Source organism: Equus asinus, chromosome 24, assembly GCF_041296235.1.
Source record: "Equus asinus isolate D_3611 breed Donkey chromosome 24, EquAss-T2T_v2, whole genome shotgun sequence".
NCBI lineage: Eukaryota > Metazoa > Chordata > Mammalia > Perissodactyla > Equidae > Equus > Equus asinus.
This window is the reverse complement of record NC_091813.1, coordinates 62,409,517-62,429,846: the sequence shown is the minus strand read 5'-3', so window position 1 is coordinate 62,429,846 and position 20,330 is coordinate 62,409,517. Positions and strand designations below refer to the sequence as shown.

The 20,330-nt window shown below is 38.6% G+C and overlaps 1 protein-coding gene across 14 annotated transcripts in view; it reads right to left on the bottom strand.

Annotated features, from left to right (window-relative positions):
• The window catches only part of L3MBTL3 (L3MBTL histone methyl-lysine binding protein 3), a 113,864-nt gene that overhangs the window by 33,261 nt on the left and 60,273 nt on the right, over nt 1-20,330 (bottom strand). For all 14 annotated transcript variants that reach the window (XM_070496261.1, XM_044754551.2, XM_014847690.3 and 11 more), the window contains 4 exons: nt 20,075-20,160; nt 17,857-17,967; nt 9,222-9,336; nt 7,617-7,719 (listed from right to left, as the gene is read on the bottom strand). In XM_070496261.1, coding sequence (XP_070352362.1) covers nt 7,617-7,719; nt 9,222-9,336; nt 17,857-17,967; nt 20,075-20,160 — 415 coding nt within the window. The remainder of the gene's footprint in view (nt 1-7,616; nt 7,720-9,221; nt 9,337-17,856; nt 17,968-20,074; nt 20,161-20,330) is intronic.

Genomic DNA, 20,330 nt, shown 5'->3' with positions numbered 1-20,330 from the left:
AAGATCTCTGCTCTCACAGAGCCGATATTCTAGGGAGAGATGCAATTACCCAAGTAGACAAATAAGACAACTTCACACAGTGACAACCACCATGGAGTAGACATGAGAGAGAACGTGGGGCTATGACAGGCGGGAAGGAAGGACCTCGCTGAGGCAGCAGCGTTGAGCAGTGCTGTCAAGGTTCAGAAGAAGCCCACTGTCAACACAGGGGAATAGCATTCTAGGGAACGGGAGCATAGAGCAAATACAGGGACAGCATGGCATGTTTGAGGCAATGACCAGCAATGCTAGAGCGCAGTGAGCCAAAGGAGACGAACCAGAAACAGGCCGGGAGGCACTGTGTAGGGCCTGGTGGGCCACAGTGGCCAGTTCCTATGTTTAGCTTAGGTTCCATCTGAAGCCACCAGAGGACCTCCAAATAAGGGCATGACATGGTTTGATTACAATTTAAAACAATCACTCAGGATGCTTTGTGGAGAGAAGATTTTGAGGGGATGGAATTGGAGCAAAAGAAGTTATGTAAGAGTGAAGATATGACGGTGACTTGGATTTATGGGGCTGAAACAGAGGTAAAGAGGACAGTTATGGTATCTTCTGCAGTGCCTCCAAGGGGAGCTGTGGATGGACAGGAGACGGGAAACAGCATAAAGGAAGGATTTAAGAACGGCCTTCAGGTTTTTGGCTTGAAGAACTGGGTGATAACAGGGATGCATTCTTTTTCTTTTCCCCCCTGAAATGAGAATGACTGGAAGGAAGTAGATTCAGGGACAATGTCAGGAATTGTGGAATGTTTATGGGACATCCAGGTAGAGACGCTGCTTGCCCACGGTCACACGGCAATGAGGTAGCTCAGTGAAGGAGTATACCACTTTATTCACCTTATTCCAAATGGGCATACCATTTCATTGCATTTTACTGGTTCAGTAATGATATGAAGGAAAATCCTCTCCAACCACCATGTCTCTTTTGAACAATAACCCTCCTGGTGCTTCATGGAATCCTTCATGGGGTATTTGTACCAATCATATTCGCGGATACAAGTAACAAGAACCGATTCAGCCTAACTTAGCCGAAATAAACTTACTGCAAGGGCATCAGACAGCTCTGGAGGAAGGCTGGACAGTTAGGCTTGGGCAGGAAGCAAGGGCGCCCCAGCACTCTCCCCCAGAAACGGTCTGCATAGGAGGGGGGTGCTGCTGGGGCTGCCACACCCGCCCCTCTTCTCAGACCCTCAGCCGCTGCGCCCCACCCAGCCATCAGTTTCACGGAGGCTGAAACTCGAAGTCTGATCTGCCTCGCATCACTCCTCTGGAGGAAGGCCCAGTCGGCAGCATCTGCCTGTCCACACCATAACCGACACTGTCCTGAGGGAGCAGAGAGGCCTCACTCCCCGCAGCTCCCTGAAGGGAGGCGGAGCCCTGCCTAACACTTACCTCGATTTCAGGCAAAACACAAATGTCCTAGGGCTGCCTCATAATAAACATGTTTAAAACCAAATTCATCATCTTCAATGAACTCCCCCCCCACACACACACAGAAAAAGATAAAAACACAACTAGCTCCTCCCGCTATTCTTAATTCTTTGTTTCTGACAAAGGAAATACAGGAACGAAGCCTCAGATCTTAGTCATCTTTGGCTCTATTCTATTCTTTCTTCCTCCTATTATGTATTTCAATTGCAAATTTATCTACTTGCATTTTGTGACAGCAGGAAAAAAAATCTAAATATAATTTCTTGGTTTCTACAAACAGTAGGCTGCTGTTCCTAGAATACTGCAACCATCGTACCTGTCACTTATAGTTGAACACCTGGTTTCACGATTACTGAAGAACTGACTGTCTATTTACCTTGGAGGTTTGTCAGATATGAAGAAAGTAACGAAAATGAAGAGTCCTGTCCCCAACCCACCCACCACGCCCACACGGGGAAGACTTCCGGGATGCCTGGATGGGCCAGGTCCCTAACTATACCGGACAGTAAACAGCTCCAGCTTAGAAGTCTTTAATATAAGAGCTACGAGGGCAGCGCCTTGATCTACTTGTTGAGTAAGTGAAGGAAGACGATATCTCTCTAAGACCACCATATACCAACCGGGCCAGCTCACAGAGAGGCAAGACAGCGGACCAGAAGGAGACGCGCTGTTTGTGGATTTGCCAGGGCCAGAGAGGAATTTCAATCTCTCAACCTGAAGTAGGGGAAACCATCACACCCTTCAAGCAGGATTTACAATGGGCCAAGATGTTCTACTAAGGAAGCCCCATGACGATCAGCTAATACCCTCTCTTCTTCTGAACCTCGAGGACAGTCAAATGGGCTTACACACCACCCGTTCTCACACCTACTATGGGGCAGAGAGGAAAGCCAGCTGGTTCTGGGGGCAGGAGGTGATAAAAAAAGGGGATGCCACAAAATGGAAATGGAGCATGCCTGAGTGATGAGTAACGGCTCGCATACAGAGGGACGGGGCAAGGCCCCGACAGGAGTCAGGAAGCTGGTTCTCAATGTGCTCTGCTGCCTTCTCCACTACTTAGTAACGAGCAAGCACCACCTTGGAGTCTGAGCTTCCTCATCTGTAAAATGAGGGTGATGACAATAATCACCATGATCGGGTGCATCACTCACGCTAAGTTTAGCTTTACCTTCATTGCCTCATTTAACTCTCTCAAACCTGGGAAGTCGTTCCTATTCTAACACTTGTTTTACAGATGTGGAAACTGAAGCTTAAAAAAGGGAACTAGCTTAGTGTCACTCAGTCAGTTCTTGGTGGAATTAGATCATGAATTTGGGCTGTCTCCTCAATGTTACACTGTATCGGTAAATAGTACGTTCCAATAGCAAAGAATTTCCTTATCCTTAATCCATGACAATTAAATCTGAGAGAGCCATCTTCTAGCAAGATGCTGATGTCACACAGCTAATATCTACTGAACCAAGACCTAGCCTCTCTTTACCAAGTCCCTCATTTTTCAGTTTATAAAGTTCGTATGCAGTTTTAAGTCAATAACTTCATAAACCCACCAGAGCTGATCAAAGTTCTCTGGAGAGACTGGGTTCCTGTTAGGCTTATAATCATCTCTAGTTTCTCATGTACAGAGTTTCTAGTGAGAAAACAGAAGTCATGTGTGTCATACCACACAACACGTGTGCATTTGGTCATGGGCACACACGTGTACATATATACACACAACTCTCTACCATCACACATTTCCTCAGAGAGCAGAGGAAGGGACTCACACAGGATTACACGGCTCTCCACCGTAAGGACTTATTACGGTGCACCCTGTTCTATTAGCAAGTTATTCCATATCGGCCCTATACACACAAATACCTGCCCGCCGGGCCATCTACAGAGGGTTTTCCCAGGAAAGACTGGTCCAGCTGATTAGGAAAGGTGGAAGGACAGTCTTGTTCACTGCTCCCTACTGCCATCTTGAAAACTCTTTTAATTGTACATACATTTATTTAAACAACTAGGTAACATCTTCAGTTTTCTAAGTGATCACATAACCATTCTCACACTCTGTCGCAACAAAAACTTATAAAACACATGGGGCAGGCTCTCTCGGCCGATGTGCTCTGCATGAGAGCCCAGCAGTTATGAGCAGAGACTGGACTGAATCCTGGTTCTGCCCCTGTCTGATGCTGGACACTTCCTGAACCACGCCAAGCCTCTGTTCCCTCATCTGTAAACCGTAGATTAGAACAGTGCCTGGTGCATGGAGCGGCTGGAGGATTCAGCGTGATAACACACGTCGGTCCCAAAACAGTGCCTGGAACATGGGAAGTCACCAATACACGAATACATGAAGAAGAGTAACCCCAACCCCTACTGTGTAAAAGATTATCAGCAAAAATAAGCAGCATTAAAAACTCCATAATCCACCCCATTTATGAAGGTTCTCTGCTGCTCTCAGGAAAAGCTGAGACCTCTCTCTGAGTGCTACTCTATTCATGCTATGGAAATCTCTTCACACCAGACTGGCCTTCTTAGAAGTATGGCCTCTGCTCTGTAACGCCCACCACCCAACCCCGGATCCGGCACAAAGCAGCTGCTCAATTAGTGTCTGTTCAACGGATGGATGGATGGATGTTGAATTAATATGATGTTTATAGTTTGCAGGGGTGAATTCGTTACTAACTTTTAAAACTTTCCACAGACTTTGTAAATATCCTTTAGAGACTTTTGGAAATACTCTGAATTATTTTTTCTTTTCTGGTTTAATTTCTCCAACATTAAATCTTACATAGAAAAGATTTACTTCTGAAGACACCAGATATGAAGAATATCTACTTTTACCTAACTTTAGTTCTCCTTTAATCTCCTCCCATTCTTTGACCTCTCAGTAGGCCAACTGAATGAATCCAAAAAGGGAAACACCATGACACCACCCATATTAAGGCTCCTTTGCGAGAGGGAAAGAATTAAGCAACCTGGCTACCGAATATCCCTGGAGATGAGAATTACCATCTCCACATCTGACTCACTCACTGATCACTTATAATTCAGTGTTTTAAAACATCACAGTCTCAAATTTCATTGTTGAGAGGCATGCTTTATTTCTAACACTTCTTAGATCAAATTCAACTATTGCAATTTTCAGAGAAGCTAACAACAACTGCTAGTCAAAACATGGGCTTCTGCTTATGTGTTCATAAAATTGATTATTCTTGCTAAAAGAGCAACTTTTCTTGTTATCTAAGCAAAGAATGCACGTTTTGATTTAGGCAGTTTCTCAGTAAATTAATCCAAAGAGAGTTTTCTCATTATGTTTTCCTAAACACAGCATTCTCAGCAAGGACAAAAATAAGTGCCAGTGAAATGAACCTTTCAAAGAATACCCATGTAGCAGCAGCTACTCCACAAGTCTACTAATGAAATGAAAAACAGGCTGTGCCTGCTAAGGATTAATATCCTGCCAGATAGAGAGCTTTGAGTGTTGTAAATAGAACAGCATAGTCAGGGAGATTAAGAAAAGCCAGTAGAAGGGCTGAGAAGAAGGGACGACAGGACTCGGGCTATAGCTGACACTGCTCACTAGGTCTCCGAATTGCCTTCCTCCTTCCTGAGGCTCTAGTCAACAAACTGTGCCCCAGACTTATGCACAGATCCAGTTATGGCCTGTATGCGACAAGGAAATGAACACAACTTCCTTATCAGTGCATGTCTTTTAAGCCATAAGGTCTACTTCTTCCTCTCTCATTCCAGAAAAATGAGCAATTCTCTACTATGGTTCCAATGACAATGAAAGATTCTTTGCTGCATTTCTCCATAAAATCTTTTATGATTCTCCCCAGAATTTCTCCCCTCTTTTAGCACATACAACACTGTATCTCTGAAGAAATGCTGCAAAGATAATCACTGAAATTTTGTGAAATGGCTGTGGCCCAGGTGAGGGACCCTTTGGGGTCCACGGTGCACTTGGGAAAGAAGGTCCTGCTGAGCGGCTGGTGCCATCAGGCAGGGGACAGGACTGTCACCACAGACCTTGCTGTCACAGGCTAACCACTCTGTTCAGACCTAAAACCCTTCTGGAAAGAACTATGGACATTGCTATAAGGTGGGTCTTCTTCCCAGAAGAACAACAAAAAATTTTTTTAATTTTCAATTGTACCCAACAACATAATGTCAGTATTCATCCACTTTTAAAATCTCTTTGTTCTTTTCCCTCACAATTTGAGCACATTGCCTTTATTTCAATGAACACCTTGGGGTTGTACAATAGAAAGGCACCTGTGTCAAAGTTTCAATAGCAGTTACTATCTGTATTTTACATATATATATATATATATATAGTTTGTTTGTTTTGTTCTGTTTTTTGAGGAATATAAGCCCTGAGCTAACACCTGCCACCAACCCTCCTCTTTTTGCTGAGGAAGACTGGCCCTGAGCTAACATGTGTGCCCATCTTCCTCTACTTTATATGTGGGTCGCCTGCCACAGCATGGCTTGATAAGCGGTACGTAGGTCCACACCCAGGATCCAAACTGGTGAACCCTGGCTGCCAAAGTGGAGCACGTGAACTTAACTGCTACGCCATGGGGCCAGCCCCTGTATTTTATATTTTAATTAAGTTACATACAGCTTTTATAGTTCCATTAGTACCAGAGTTCTTCAAAGGTTGGGTCTGTGACCAATTAACGAGTGGTACCTTGAGAGAGAGTGGTCAAGAGCACAGACCCTTGAGCTGGACTGGGTGCCATTCTTGCTCCCCCCTCACCTGCTGGCAGGCAACTTAGTAAACCTCAGGGCCACAGCGGCCTCATCAAAAACTGGGAGAAAATAATAGTTCTCTTTTACAGGGTCGTTTTGAAGGTTATCCAATACATACAAAACAATTAGAGCGAGACCTCACATACAGTAAATAAATGTTCAACAAATGTTAGTTACTATTGAAAAAAAACCTGCTGCTCAAAAACATTTACTGAATGAAAGAATTTATGAATATGGAACGAAAATTTAGCATGCTAATGAGTTATTTCTGGCATTCAGACTTATTAAATGTCTGAAAAATCATCCAGCTGACTTCACTCAGCAATACTGAATTACTTTTAAGATGTAGCATTCTCAACTCAGTTTAAATTAATCACATAACTTTTGGTTTGCAGTCAAACAATGAAAAGGATTTTTAAATGAAGATTTGAAAACAGAATAATCATCCTGTCTATGCTCAGACCTTTCACTCTGGAATATACCGAACCCCATAAAAATTTGGGAGGAATGTTGCAAAAGGAAGGTAAGCAGCATTTGAGGCTGCAGAGATGAAAGAAAAGAGGAAACTATACAAAGATGAAAATAATCACACCAATTTTACAATTCCTATGAACTCTTAGAGGAAGAGGTAGTGCAATCTTCAGAGTTTTTAAAGACCTCAATTCACAACCTATGCAAACTAGATAGAGAGAGAATCATTTTTCTCACTGGCAATCCAATTAGCAGGCAGTGAGAACATATACTGACAAATTACCATCTTAATATATACCTAAATAAGTGAAGCTTTTGTTCTTTAAAAACCCCAGTTAAATCACAAGAATTTCTTACTATTTCAATAATATTTTTAAACGTCCACAAAGACCTCAAAATCAATACACCAAACTGCAAATGTATAAATTTGCTTTTTTTAGGTTACTTAGGTGTAAGAGAAAAATACTTTCTTTGACCAATGTATTCTCATGTTTGACTATTTATATTTGTGCTTTTTGTGATCTTTTCTGCTAATGTACAAGAACTCACCTCTCATTATTCAAATTGAGTTACCCAATCATAGAATAATTTACCAAACAAATACGTCGAACAGGGCCTGTCCTCTTACCATTACTAATGGTCCACCAACATGATTACTGCAGAAGACAGCTATCTATAAATCTAGTCAGGTTGCCAAGAAAAGCAGAATAGCTAGAGTAAATCTATTTTAAACTGTGAATGCGTTTTCTCCCAGGAAGATTTAACTACAGATATATTCTTCACTTTTATATGATCGCCATGGTAACTATACTTCACATGGATCTGAATTTAAAATTAGTTCACATCTTCTTAGTACACCTGGAAATCATCTTCTTCTACATACGTGTGACAGGCCACATAAGGAATTCCCAGGTGAGGGGCAGCACCACATACCTGTGAGGGCCCAGGTGTCTCGCTCGCTTAAAATGGCCAATCCCTTTACATCCTGGGGTCGAGCATCCACCGTGTTCCGAAGCTTCCATTAATTCTAATTGGCCTATTAGAAAGCAAAAGAAAGAAAGAAAGGGCAAAAAGTTCAGGCTATAAGAGTCAAATGTCTGGATCAGAATAGGTAAACAAAAGCCAACTTTCAAATCAACACCTACAAATAGAAAAACAGAGCCGATAAAAATTAAAAATATCTTAAAAGTCTTTACTTGTGAAGATTTCCCCCTACGATTTTGTTCACACTATTTATCTTCATAGTGAAATGGTAAACTTGGATCGAACCCTCTTTCAAAATGTCACAAATTCCAGAGAGACCTAAATATGAATTAATGAGAAGATTTTAAACAATTTTCATCAAGTAAATAACATAATTACTGTATGAACACTCTCACACTGTGAAAACTTCGAAGAACACACCAGAACACAGAACAGTAACACATCCCCTTCAGGGTACATGCCCTACCTTTCATACCCTCCGAGACGTTGTTCTAAGCATTCTCATATAAATCTACAATTTATATATATGTATGTACCAATTTTTTGGCTTGGTTCTTTGCCATATAAAAGGGACAACACAGATGTGTACTATTCTGAAATAGTCTCCTTTGGTCTTTAACTTCATGTCTTCTAAATCTTTCCATCTCAGAAGTAATATTCTTTATGACTGTTGCACAGTATCTGTGGTACGAGTACAACATAATTATTTAACCAGTATTTGTTTCCAAGGTTTATTAGTTTAAATATCCTGTAACAAATATTAACTTGGTGCATTTCTGTGCCCTTATTCAGTCTGCATGTGGCATCCAGAAGTGAAGCCACGAGATGGGGAAGGCATACTACACTTTTTAGAAACCTGACAATAATTTATTATATTTCCTACATTTTTTTCTACAATGTATTTATTCCTCCAAAATTGCAATTGGGTATCTCAAGTTCTCAGTGTACCTTTTTAACTGAGATTTTTATTCAGTTAACTGTAGATTCACATGCAGTTGTAAATAATAATACAGAGGGATGCTTTGTATAATACAGAGGGATCCTTGTACAATAATACAGAGGGATAATACAGAATAATAATACAGAGGGATCCTTGCATGCTTTGCCAGCTTTTCCCCCAATATATTTTGCAGTAATATTTTACAAAACTACAGTATAAAATAAAATATTTTGCAAAACTATAGTATAAAATCACCAAAAAATATTTTGCAAAACTACAGTAGAAAATCACTATTACGATATTGACATTGATACATTACATTTTGATAGTCTGACAAATTGTCTTCCAAAAATTCAGTACTAATTTTAAAAGGTGATGATCACTTCTAAATAAAAGAATGTTTATGTATTCTTTTTCAGACAAATTTTTTCCTTTTTATATATTTTTGACCTCCAGTTAATTAAAAATGTAGTAAAAGGAATCAGGATTACATAGAGGAGAAATATACAGTAGAGAGAGAAGTAGAACAAGAAGAGTAGTGAAAAGAAAATATTAAGCATGCTACACAAGAAGATGGAAACGCGTATTCAAGTTATCCTTCTTGTGTCTCTTACTCAAAGGAGGCTGAAGAGGATGCCCGGTCTTTGAACACCAGCCCACGGGGTGAATATCAGGAGAATCTGCATCTATCCAGTAATCATAGCAACTATTCCAGCCATCAAAGTGAACCTGGATAACAAAAGGAAATTCACAGGACAATTCACGCCACAGACATTCTTATAGCAAAAGTTCTGCCCAAAGTAACCATTTGCATTCTCTTCTATCTTACATAGTAGATTTAATACCAAATAAGCTGTTTCAACTATTGAAGTCACTTCATTCACAGTAGGAGAAAAGGCACTTTTGAACTACCTACAACATATTATCTAACCATCAGTAAATGTCTTGCCAAAGGTAATTTTTGGGCAATACCTCTACAGATATGTTACATATATCTCCCAATACTACAAGCAATTTGAGTACCTAACATTCTCATATGAGCAACACCAAACACCCAATAAATATTACTGAAGTAATGAATAACTCAGGGAAGGCAGGGAGGATGGGAAGGGAGAATGGAGTGACAGGAGGACCTTTCACATAAATGTCAAGTCTCCTAGAAGCATGCTAAATAAAGACTTTTAAAAAAATTAAATGCCCTACTAGAAATATACTCAGTTTACAAAGTACTCCTCCATCAAATGCATTTCAAAATATTTTTTTCTCATAAATGATATCCCTCAAAGAGGTTTCACAGAGTGATAAGTGCTACCATCCTTATTGGCCACCGTGTAAAAGGCAGTTGATCTTTTAGGCACGTTCACTGAGGATCAGCCACGTATCTTTTAAATATTACATATTTTTTATCTTTTAGAATGAAAGGATATACTAAAATGCTATGTATATTATTTTAAATCAAGTTTGCTGGCTAGACTTCCTTTTTAAAGTCTATGCATCTCTCACTCCTAAGAAGTCAACAGATGCCAGATGGATAAAATATTCAAACATTAAAAACTGAACAACAGGGGCTGGCCCAGTGGCGTAGTGGTTAAGTTCACGTGCTCTGCTTCAGCAGCCCAGGGTTCACAGGTTTGGATCCTGGGGGCAGACCTACGTGCTGTTCATCAAGCTATGCTGTGGCAGCGTCCCACACACCAAACGGAGGAAGACTGGCACAGATGTTAGCTCAGAACAATCCTCCTCAAGGAAAAAGAGGAAGACTGGCAACAGGTGTTAGCTCAGGGCCAATCATCCTTGCAAAAAAACACAAAAAACAAAAACTGAACAATAAAAGCTCTAAAAGAATGCTTGAGTGAATGTATTTATAACTTGAGAGTTGGACAGTCTTTGTAAGTAAGACATCAAACTCAAAAGCCATAAAGAAAAGACTGCTCAATTTGACTACACCAAAATTCAAATCTTCAGAATGGCATATATGACTGCAAGCAAGATGGAACACTCACAAGAAACCCGAAAAACACATTTGTTACACATCACAATGCACTCTGTTCCTTAACTCATAAAAGCATAATATAGCAATATAAAAAGATGAAAAATCCAATAGAAATATGGAAAACAGATACAAATAGCTCATAAACAAGAAAACAAATATAAATGGTTAGTAAACATATGAAAAGACAATTTCACTTATAACAAAAAAACACAAATTAAAACCACAAGATGCAATTCCTCGACTTTCAACCTGCCAAAAATGCTCCATTCAGGTGATTCCTAGAGCTGGTGAGTCTGAGAATAAATGAATGGTCTCATAGACCATTGATAGGAGTATTAATAGGTGAGATATTTCTGGAGTTACTTGGCAATAATAATCAAGACTTTAAATACATCACCTTTGACCTGATAATCTCAATAACTTGACTCATTGTAGCAGAAAACAACCAGAGAGTCCACCATCAGAAGACTGGTTAAATAAATTATGGTGTATTTATACGATCGAATAATACAAAGTTGTTAAAGTACATGTATATGGGTTCAAAATAATTTGCAATAAATCCATTTTCTCAAGCTTAGAATTCAATTAATCCTAAAATCAAAACTCACAGAATTCCACACCGGGAAGAAATCATGGATACTATGTTAAAAAGGATAACACCACAGCTAGTTAGGAGGGATACCAAGCCTAAAATTCAAGGATCCCAAGTAAAATGCATCATTCACAGATACTGAATATAAAAGCAGCACTTAAAGTTGTTTAACTCAAAACAACACTTCTTTCCTCTGACCAAACATAATGTTCAATCAATCTTGAGAATGATATTCGTGATAATTTTCTGAAAATATCAATGCTACCAATAAAGGAGCCGCCATAATTTAGAGTGTTATAGTAAGTTTAAAACATTTCTGATGATCAACTAACCATCAAGTGATTACTCTATTTTACTAGGAATATGAAACTCTAATGTTTTCCAATCTTGCTATTCCTAGCTTCAATTTCTTCTACACCGGAATCAATATTCAGATAACTCATGCTCTCATCTGTTGTAAATAAACTACTAAGTTTTACAAGATTCAGCTGTATTCCCATAGCAAACAAACTCAGTCTTAACAAGTAAATGGTTCGCCACCCTGGATACACACCAGAATTACTGGTGAATACTGAAAAAGAGCGGGGAGGGGAGGGGTGAGCCCACTCCAGGAGGCTCTGAACCCATAAGGGCGTGGGTGCTGTGCACACACATGCTGTTCACTGGACTGAGCAACTCTTGTGTGCGCTCAGAGTTGAGACCCATTGACACTAAAGAGGACATCATTCCTACAGCGATAGTCTCTGAAAATCTTGATGTTATCATAAATAAAAGGTTCCTTTTTAATTTTCCTCACATATACTATTAAGAATGTTTACATTGGAGCTACTAAATCTGGTGATACCAGACCCTTTCCTAGTTTTCATCAAAACTTTCGTTTCGGTTTGGCAATGAAAAGTCACCTTTCTAGGAATAACATACCTTAGCGTAGATAAAGGTAACACCTCCTACAAACTAGGTTGGCAGGCAATCTGGAGGATTTTAGTAGTTTAAGGGTTAAATTTCAGAGATAAAATTTAGTTTAGATAATTATGAACAGCAGTAACAATAAAATTCTCTGGTAAGTAGCAAATATACTTAGAAACTATTATCTGAAATTATGTCAAAATTAATAATATATGCAAAAATTAATATTAACCCTAATAGTCTCACTCTGAAAGCCCAGATGAAACAATTTTATTAAGCTTGTATAGTTCTTTCATCTTTTGTAACTTTTACTAATTCAGTCTCTGGTACATGAAGAAGTTTAAAACAAACGAAAAATGAGAAACTCCATTAATGTTAACTGATAGTCTCACTCTTGCTGGGTATTATTTTGAAACAAAATCAAATGCCTCACAAAGAGCAGCAAGAGAGGAAGACATATAAACACACACAACACGAAATATTTAAACATTTTACAAACACAAAAAAGAAATACAAAATATTTATAACAGGAATGTTCCACTATAAATACAATTACATATAAAAGCAACTCGGCAATGATGCTGAATTTAATTAAAACTCTAAAGAAAACAGACGATTACAGATCAAAGTGCAGTACGGATGAAGTGACTTGCACATATTTAAAATTATAGTTTAGGAAATTGGATACTTTCCTCACCTAGAAGTATAATTTGGACCCTTTATAAAAACTTAATACACATTATTAATAATTTCAAGATTGAGACATAGTATTTTTAGCAAGCACACTATTTCTTTAAAAAAAGTGATTTGGATGGATTTTCTGTTCATGTGAAAGGTAACTCAGTAAAACACATTTTAGACCCAGGTGCTTATTTCTGCTCTCTTCTGAAATTAAAGTTATGTTTGAAAAGATATAAACTCAAAAGGACAAATGGAGAGGGAAAGTAGGTGATAGGTGAGAAGTGACAACGATGTGTGTAGAGGGCAAAATTCGGGAAAGGAGTTGGGACCTACTGGAGAGAGTGGGTGGGTTGCAATCCAGATGCCTAGAGAAGGAGTGAGGGACCAGCGTGAAATGGTTCACTGTGCAGAACCAAGAAGGGCTCAATCTGGAGGCAGGAGGTGAGGAGGTCAGAAAAATGGTAGCGTTGACTCAAAGTCTGAATGTGGAGCGGTAAGGCCCCTCGGCCGACTCCCTCATCCACCCACCAAAGTAACTGCACCTTTAACAACCTTGCAAAAGTCTAGAGGTTTATGTTCTAAATCATACAATCATGGAAGCTCTGCCCTCCAGGACAAAAGCAACGTGGTGATGGACTGGACAGAAAGCACAGGGACTAACTGAGGGTCTGCATCCTCTAACGTGGTCCTTCTCCCGGTCTCGCACAGCGGCCACCAGGTTCGCCCGTCCCCCCGCAGGAACTTGCAGAAATTGAAAGGCTCAGAGAAAGGACCCAGATGCTGGCAAATGGGGATCCCCCTGTGAAAAGCCAGCTCTTTGCTTTCTTATCTCACAGTGAAGCCCACCAGTCAGTAAGTTCCACCCACGCACAAAAGCAGGTAATTTTGAGCACCTTTTTCTTAATGTGAATAGCCAGCCAAGGACCTGACATTTGTGGACAGCCTCTAATATGAAAGCAGAGGCCAAACTAATTAACTGAGTGGGAAATTTAGAGGAAACAAGCAGAGAACAGAACAAGAACTGTCACCAGTATCCTCAGATAAGAAACATCATTGCTCTGGGAAATAAAAAGAGGATGTCATTTAAAAGGGGGGAGGGGAGAAGACTAGAAAATAAGAAAAAACTCTTGAAAATTAAAAAATCATACATGTAATTAAAAACGCAATATAAGGTTTGGAAAATAGAGTTGCTATCTCTAAGCAAGTAGAATAAAAAAAAAACCAGAGAAGCACAACAAGAAAGAAAATAGAGGAAAATCAGAGGGTCAATCCAAGAGGTTTAATACCATGCTAACAACACTTCCAGAAAAGAGCAGAGAGGAGGAAGTCATCACAGCAATAACATAAGGACATTTCTAAAAGTTGAAGGACATGAAACTCCAGAGTGAAAGGGCTTGAGTACCCTGTAGAGAGATGAAAAAAGACCCTCTCACCAAGACGCCATCACACACATCAGAACCTCAGTGATAGAGAGCCGGTCCCGAGAGCTTCCAGAGAGAAGAGGCACATCCCCCAGACTGAAGGAATCCGAATGGCCTCAGATGTCTAAAAACCAACATCCGGTGTGAGAAGATAGCAGAGGAACGCTTTTAACTTGGGAGGATGTACGGTGATGGGTGGCAATTAGACTTTTGGTGGTGAACACGACGTAGTCTATACAGAGTCAAAATATAATGATGTACACCTGAAATTTATATAATGTTATAAACCAATGTGCCCTCAATAAAGATAACTAGCATTTAAAAAAATTTCCTAATGGGAAATGGTTCTCACCTAGTCACAGTGTGAATCAAATGAAAGATGAGTACAGGGACATTTTCAGACATGTAAGGAGTCAAAAAATATGCTTCTCATACACTCTTTCTTAGTTACAAAAAGACGGGTTTCAGCAAGGGAAGAGTACACTAAGAAAACCTAAGTATGCGATTCAGGAAAAATGAAATATGACATAGGCTGCCAGCAAAGGGAAGTCTCAGGATGAAAGGGCTGTACCAGACTTAGAGGATAACCACTCGGATTAGAGTAGGTGGCGGTGAAGCTGTGGGAAAACGAGCTCAGGGAAAAAAAAAAGATCCAGACAAGGCTTAAAAATACACTTGAGCTTTTGACGGAAAGACACGTCAGATTTATTGAAGCATTTGTAAAAATCCAACAGTAAGAACAAAATTTAAAAAGCAAAATGCAAAGAAATTACTGACTCCAGGAAAAACAAAATGTCATTTAAAAAAAGATGAGTTTGTTCAGCAGGGAACAAGGTTCACTTCCTCATGATAAAATGAACATGGAAGGGCAAGAAAAAAAGAAAAGCAATGCGAACTAACTCCTGAAAGGCTATGGGGAAGGAAAGAATGCGGGAGGCCTAGATCCTGAACTATCGTAACAGGAAGGACGAAATAAACCATATCGAAAAGGGATGGATTGAGAAATAGCAGAATACAGCTATTGTTTTAGAAAATCAGAGAGAAAATGTCATAAGCAACAGCTAAAAAGTTGAGTGTTCTTGCCTTTGGAAGCTAGAGCTGGGAAAGGGGTGGGACGTGCGCAGGACTGTATTACCTTCCAGCTGTCACCAAAAACTGAAGACGAAAGGAAAAACATTCTAGTCGTTTTTCGTCAACAGCATGCAATGAAATACATGAAAGTTTTAAAATTTTTAAGTGTAATAACTCAAGGTGTGACACATTATATATTATGTAATTTAAAAAGTTTTTATTTAACTTAAAAGTTGATTTAATGCCTGAGAAACTTAAAATATTAAGATACTCTAATGATAGTCAGTACTTTCTCTCTCTATTCCTTCCTAAAAAAGAAAAATAAGCATTCTTGCTACATCATCTCCCACAATATTAGAAAACTCCTACTGTTGAAAGCTTCCTATAGTCTTAGAAGTCTCTGATGAATCCTGAAACAGAGTCATTGCCCACTTACCAACCTTTTGAGGACTTCAGAAACACACAGATCTGTGCTCAGTGGTTCACCTTGAGCTATGAAATTCATTCCAGTCATTATAAAAGGATGATGGTCAACTATTCACCTCCTAGCCAGCTCTTTATTGGGTGTTAAAGATTGACCAGGCTGTTGTACTAGAAAGAGCATTCAGCCAGAAGCCAAAAGAGCTGGATTCTAGTCTAAACTTTTCCCATTAACTAACTAACCATCCACCTTCAGAGTATTTGACCCCTCTGGGCCAAAATTTTCTGACATGTAAAATCGGAGAGTTAATCTAATTTTTTTTTTTTATTACAGAAGTACTATGTGTTCCTGAAAACAGATAATTAAAAAGAAAAACCCAATCATGTTATAATCCCAGCAGAGAAACACTGTCATCGTTTTGGTATGCTTCTTTCCATAAGTGTTTATGCATATACTCTTTTAAAAAACAATACTAGACATCATACAGAATATTAAAGCTGAATTTTTCACTTGCCAATAATAAATATTCTCCTAAAATATTTAACATCACATGGGTATACAGTAATGTACTCCACCTGCCTCCCACTGTGGTTGTTCCCAAGGGTGAATACTAGAAACAGCAGGCTGTCCTCTGCTTGCGGGTTTTGTCTTTGCACATTCCCTTTGGTTATTCCCTTAACATAAATTCCTAGGACTGAAATTCCTGAATTCAAGGGTAAACAACATTCTAAGACTTTGATGCCTATTGTCAAGCTGCCCTCCAGAAACACTGAGATACTTACACTCCTACCAGCTGTAGAGGAGGGTAAGCTGTTCACACTCCCAAACCAAAACACATATATTTTTTCAATTCTGACCAACTGGACTTATAAAAATAATATATTGCTTAATTCTACATTTCTTTGATTACTAGTCTAGATTCTGAAACAAATACTTCTAGTCCTAAAATACTGATTGCTTTATGACTTATATTATTATTAAGGACAATGAATAAGAAAATACACTTAATAAGGGTTTAACACAGGCCTTCCATTTTCTATAAAATTTTCCAAAATGTTATATGATTATATAATCTTAAAAATAGTAAACTAGATATTAAAACTTCTATTTTATAGAAATACCACATTTGTACAGGTTTTACACGTTATTTGATAATTTATTTTCTCATATATTATCTCGAGATAGGTAAGGATGTGATTTATTATTTTTTAAAAAAAGAGCATAAACTTAGATTCCAACAGTTCAGGACTGTGACTTAGTTCTGTGACTGCCCATAATTAACAAGTAATTCACTTAGTCTTTCTGAGCCTCAGCCTCATTGATAAAACAGTGATGATAACATCAATCTCCCACGTTATCACCACAAATGTCAAATAATGGGAGAACTCTGTTACCCTGTAGAACACCATGTAAATCTGATGTCCTGCTGTTATTATAACTATTATTATACCTAATAGAAATTCTAGACAATCCTATGAAGTAAGCAGAATGCATACTGTTCTGGTTTGAGAGTGAGGTTAATGCTGAAGCCAGAAACAGAAACAAGAATTTCTGGCGCCTCACCCGGAACTTCTACTAGATTTCACTTCCTCATGCTTGGACGTAACAAAGTGAACCCAGCCTCCCGGGCGTTTGCTTATCTTATGAGAGGGACTTGACTTTTATTAATCCAACTCTAATTAAAATCTGATTTTATTTACAAAATTATTTCTCTTTACTTGTCCTAGATTAAAAGGCAGAATATTCTTCTGAAAAGTCTACATCTAACAAAACCCTATAAAAAAACATTAAAGTTCAATTTTTTAAACAAGAGCATACCACTGGAGAATAAGGTATCATATTCAGAAGAAATTTCTTTATTATCTACGTAAGAAGTTTTCTCTTTAATTATGACTGACTTTTAACATTTTGAGTTTGGGCAAAGAAAGTAGACACAACATATTAAAAGTCAATCATAATTAAAGAGAAAATTTCTCGTGTAGGTCAGAGAAAAGGAAGAAACTGGAGATAAGGTGACTTACAAAGATGCACAGCCACCTAATTTGCACATTCTTATGGTTTACTAATTTAATTCTAACACTTCACAAATTAACATCTGCTAAAGTTTCCATGCAAGATGTCTCGTAAGAAAAGACAAAACAAGACCAGAACAGAGAACACTCACTTTTATTCGGTGGTCATCCGTGTCTGCAACTGTCGTTACTCTAACAAACATGGGATTTCTTTTGTCTATGACCTCAAGCTTCATTTTTTTCTGGAATCCATGTGGAGGTTTCTGTCATAACAGAAAATTTCACACCATGAGATTTGGAGGAACACAAGGTGGGCTCTGTGTCACAAAGACAGAATAAGAAGAAAAAGATGAGCTATTCAGAGAACCAGCCTTTCAAACTCTCAACCTCCAGGAGCGGCTTTAGACCTCACCCTCCTTATCAAAAACCACAATCCCAAGTCCCATGGCCAAGCCACAGGCAAGAGAAACAGCCTGAGCACCTGCCGTAGGAGCAAACAGAATGCAACAGACCTTACGATGAAATTCAAAATATCCTCATTATTGGATTAGCCATAGGGAAGGCAAGACGTTTTTCTCATTAGTTAGAAGGAGACATCTTGACAAAAATCAACAAGCGTGAAAATTATTTTTAAAGAGAGAGGAGAACAACATTGAAGTGGCAGACGAGACACAGAGATCAGAAGTGGTAAATGACATCAAAAAGCAGACGTCTTTTATAAAAGAAAATTAGCAATCAAAACATGCAAGATGGACTGGCTCTGTGAGAAGGGGAAAGAGAAAGGAGGACCCTCTCCCCCGACACCTCAGAACCCAGCAGAAACCCATAAACCTCCGAAAAAGTCACAGGCAGTAGACAGAAGGGGACTGTTTGGTATGTTAGGCAAATTTCTTACATTTTCTCAACTTCACATCCCTCTTCTGTAAAATGGGTGTAATAGAATTGTTGCTCTGAATATTAAGGGTGAAATTTATGTAAAAGGTACAAAACAATGAATGCAAGGCACCAGAGGCCAAACTAGAACAATCTCAGTCTTCTCTCTGATATCAATGTGACACTAGGTATGCAGATGGGTCTCTGTGTAATTTTATCCAGTTCAAAGCAAAGTGTAACACAGCTCTTCTTGGACTAGCCTAAGTGAAAGTTAGTCACACAAAAATTCATAAATATCGTATAACCCTAAACATTATTTATTTTTAAATCCTGAATTTACTATCAGATGGAATCATATACATCCTTTCATCTGGCTTCTCTTCGTGTAATATACTTTTTCTCTCAAAAGTTTTTGATGTTCTTTTCTTCTATATTTGGGCTCATATCTACTCACTAATTCTTTCATTAAAAATTCTGGCAATTTATACACAAAAGGATCATTTAAAGAAAAACGTTTATGACAGACTAATTATGCCACATTAAAAGATTTTTAAAAAAATATTTAATATATCTTTCTTTCCCTTTAAACTTATGGGAAAATATAAATTACAAAGCAAGCTTTAGAGATGAAAAAATTTAAAAATACATTTCATTTCTTATTCTTTCCTTGCACAGAAATGAGGTTTACTTTGAATATTAATAAGTTACATGCAAGAAACAATGACCCTTGGGGTTAGGAAGATACCATAACAGATGACCTTGGATTTTGGTAATTAACCATGTTGACTTATAGCAATAAAATAAAAACAGCATCCCTGCTCACCATAAACAAATCAAAGGAATTATCAAATACAATTTTTTTAGAAAACAATGTCCTATCTTATTTTGGTTTTTCAGAATATCTAGCTGGAAAAACATAAGTTTGCTGTAAGAACACAACAACTCACTTGATACCAATTCAGCAGATTTATTTCCAAGGAGACTTTCGAGTCCAAAATGGAAATATTTTTTAGATGCCAACAACAAAAACCGCAGTAACAATTTCAACTTTCAAAATCGTAAAAATTCAGGGCTGGCCCTGTTGCCAAGTGCCTAAGTTCTCGCACTCTGCTTTGGCGGCCTGGGATCCACCAATTCGGATCCTGGGCGTGGACCTACATGTCACTCATTAAGCCATGCTGTGGCGGCGTCCCACACAGCGGAACTAGAATGACTTACAACTAAGATATACAACTATCTACCAGGGCTCTAGGGAGAAAAAAGAGAGGAAGACTGGCAACAGATGTTAGCACAAGGCCAATCTTCTTCACACACAAAAAGCATGTCTTAAAAAGAAACTTTTTTAATTTGTAAAAATTCAAAAATATCTTCTTCAATCTTCTGTTTCCCTCCCATTACTATTCTGGGTCACCAGTACTATCTCTTTCTGCTCTTAAATTTCAATGAATGAACAGTGTCATCAACACAAATTAAAGAGTGTAAAATATATTAACTCACCACTTTGAAAGCTCTCGCAGGAGCAGGTAAAGAACTGGTTTCTTCCAAGTATTTATCCCAAGAAAAATGTTTCACATTTGGATAACCTAAGAATGAAAAAAAAGTACATCCTATCAGGTTTAACCAAAATGATAGGGAGAACAACCACAAATTGACCTGTCAAAATTATGAGATGTTGTTATCATTATAATCTAGGAAATTATGTTCATATTTCATATAACAACTTGCACCTAGTTACACATTCAGAACTATTTGT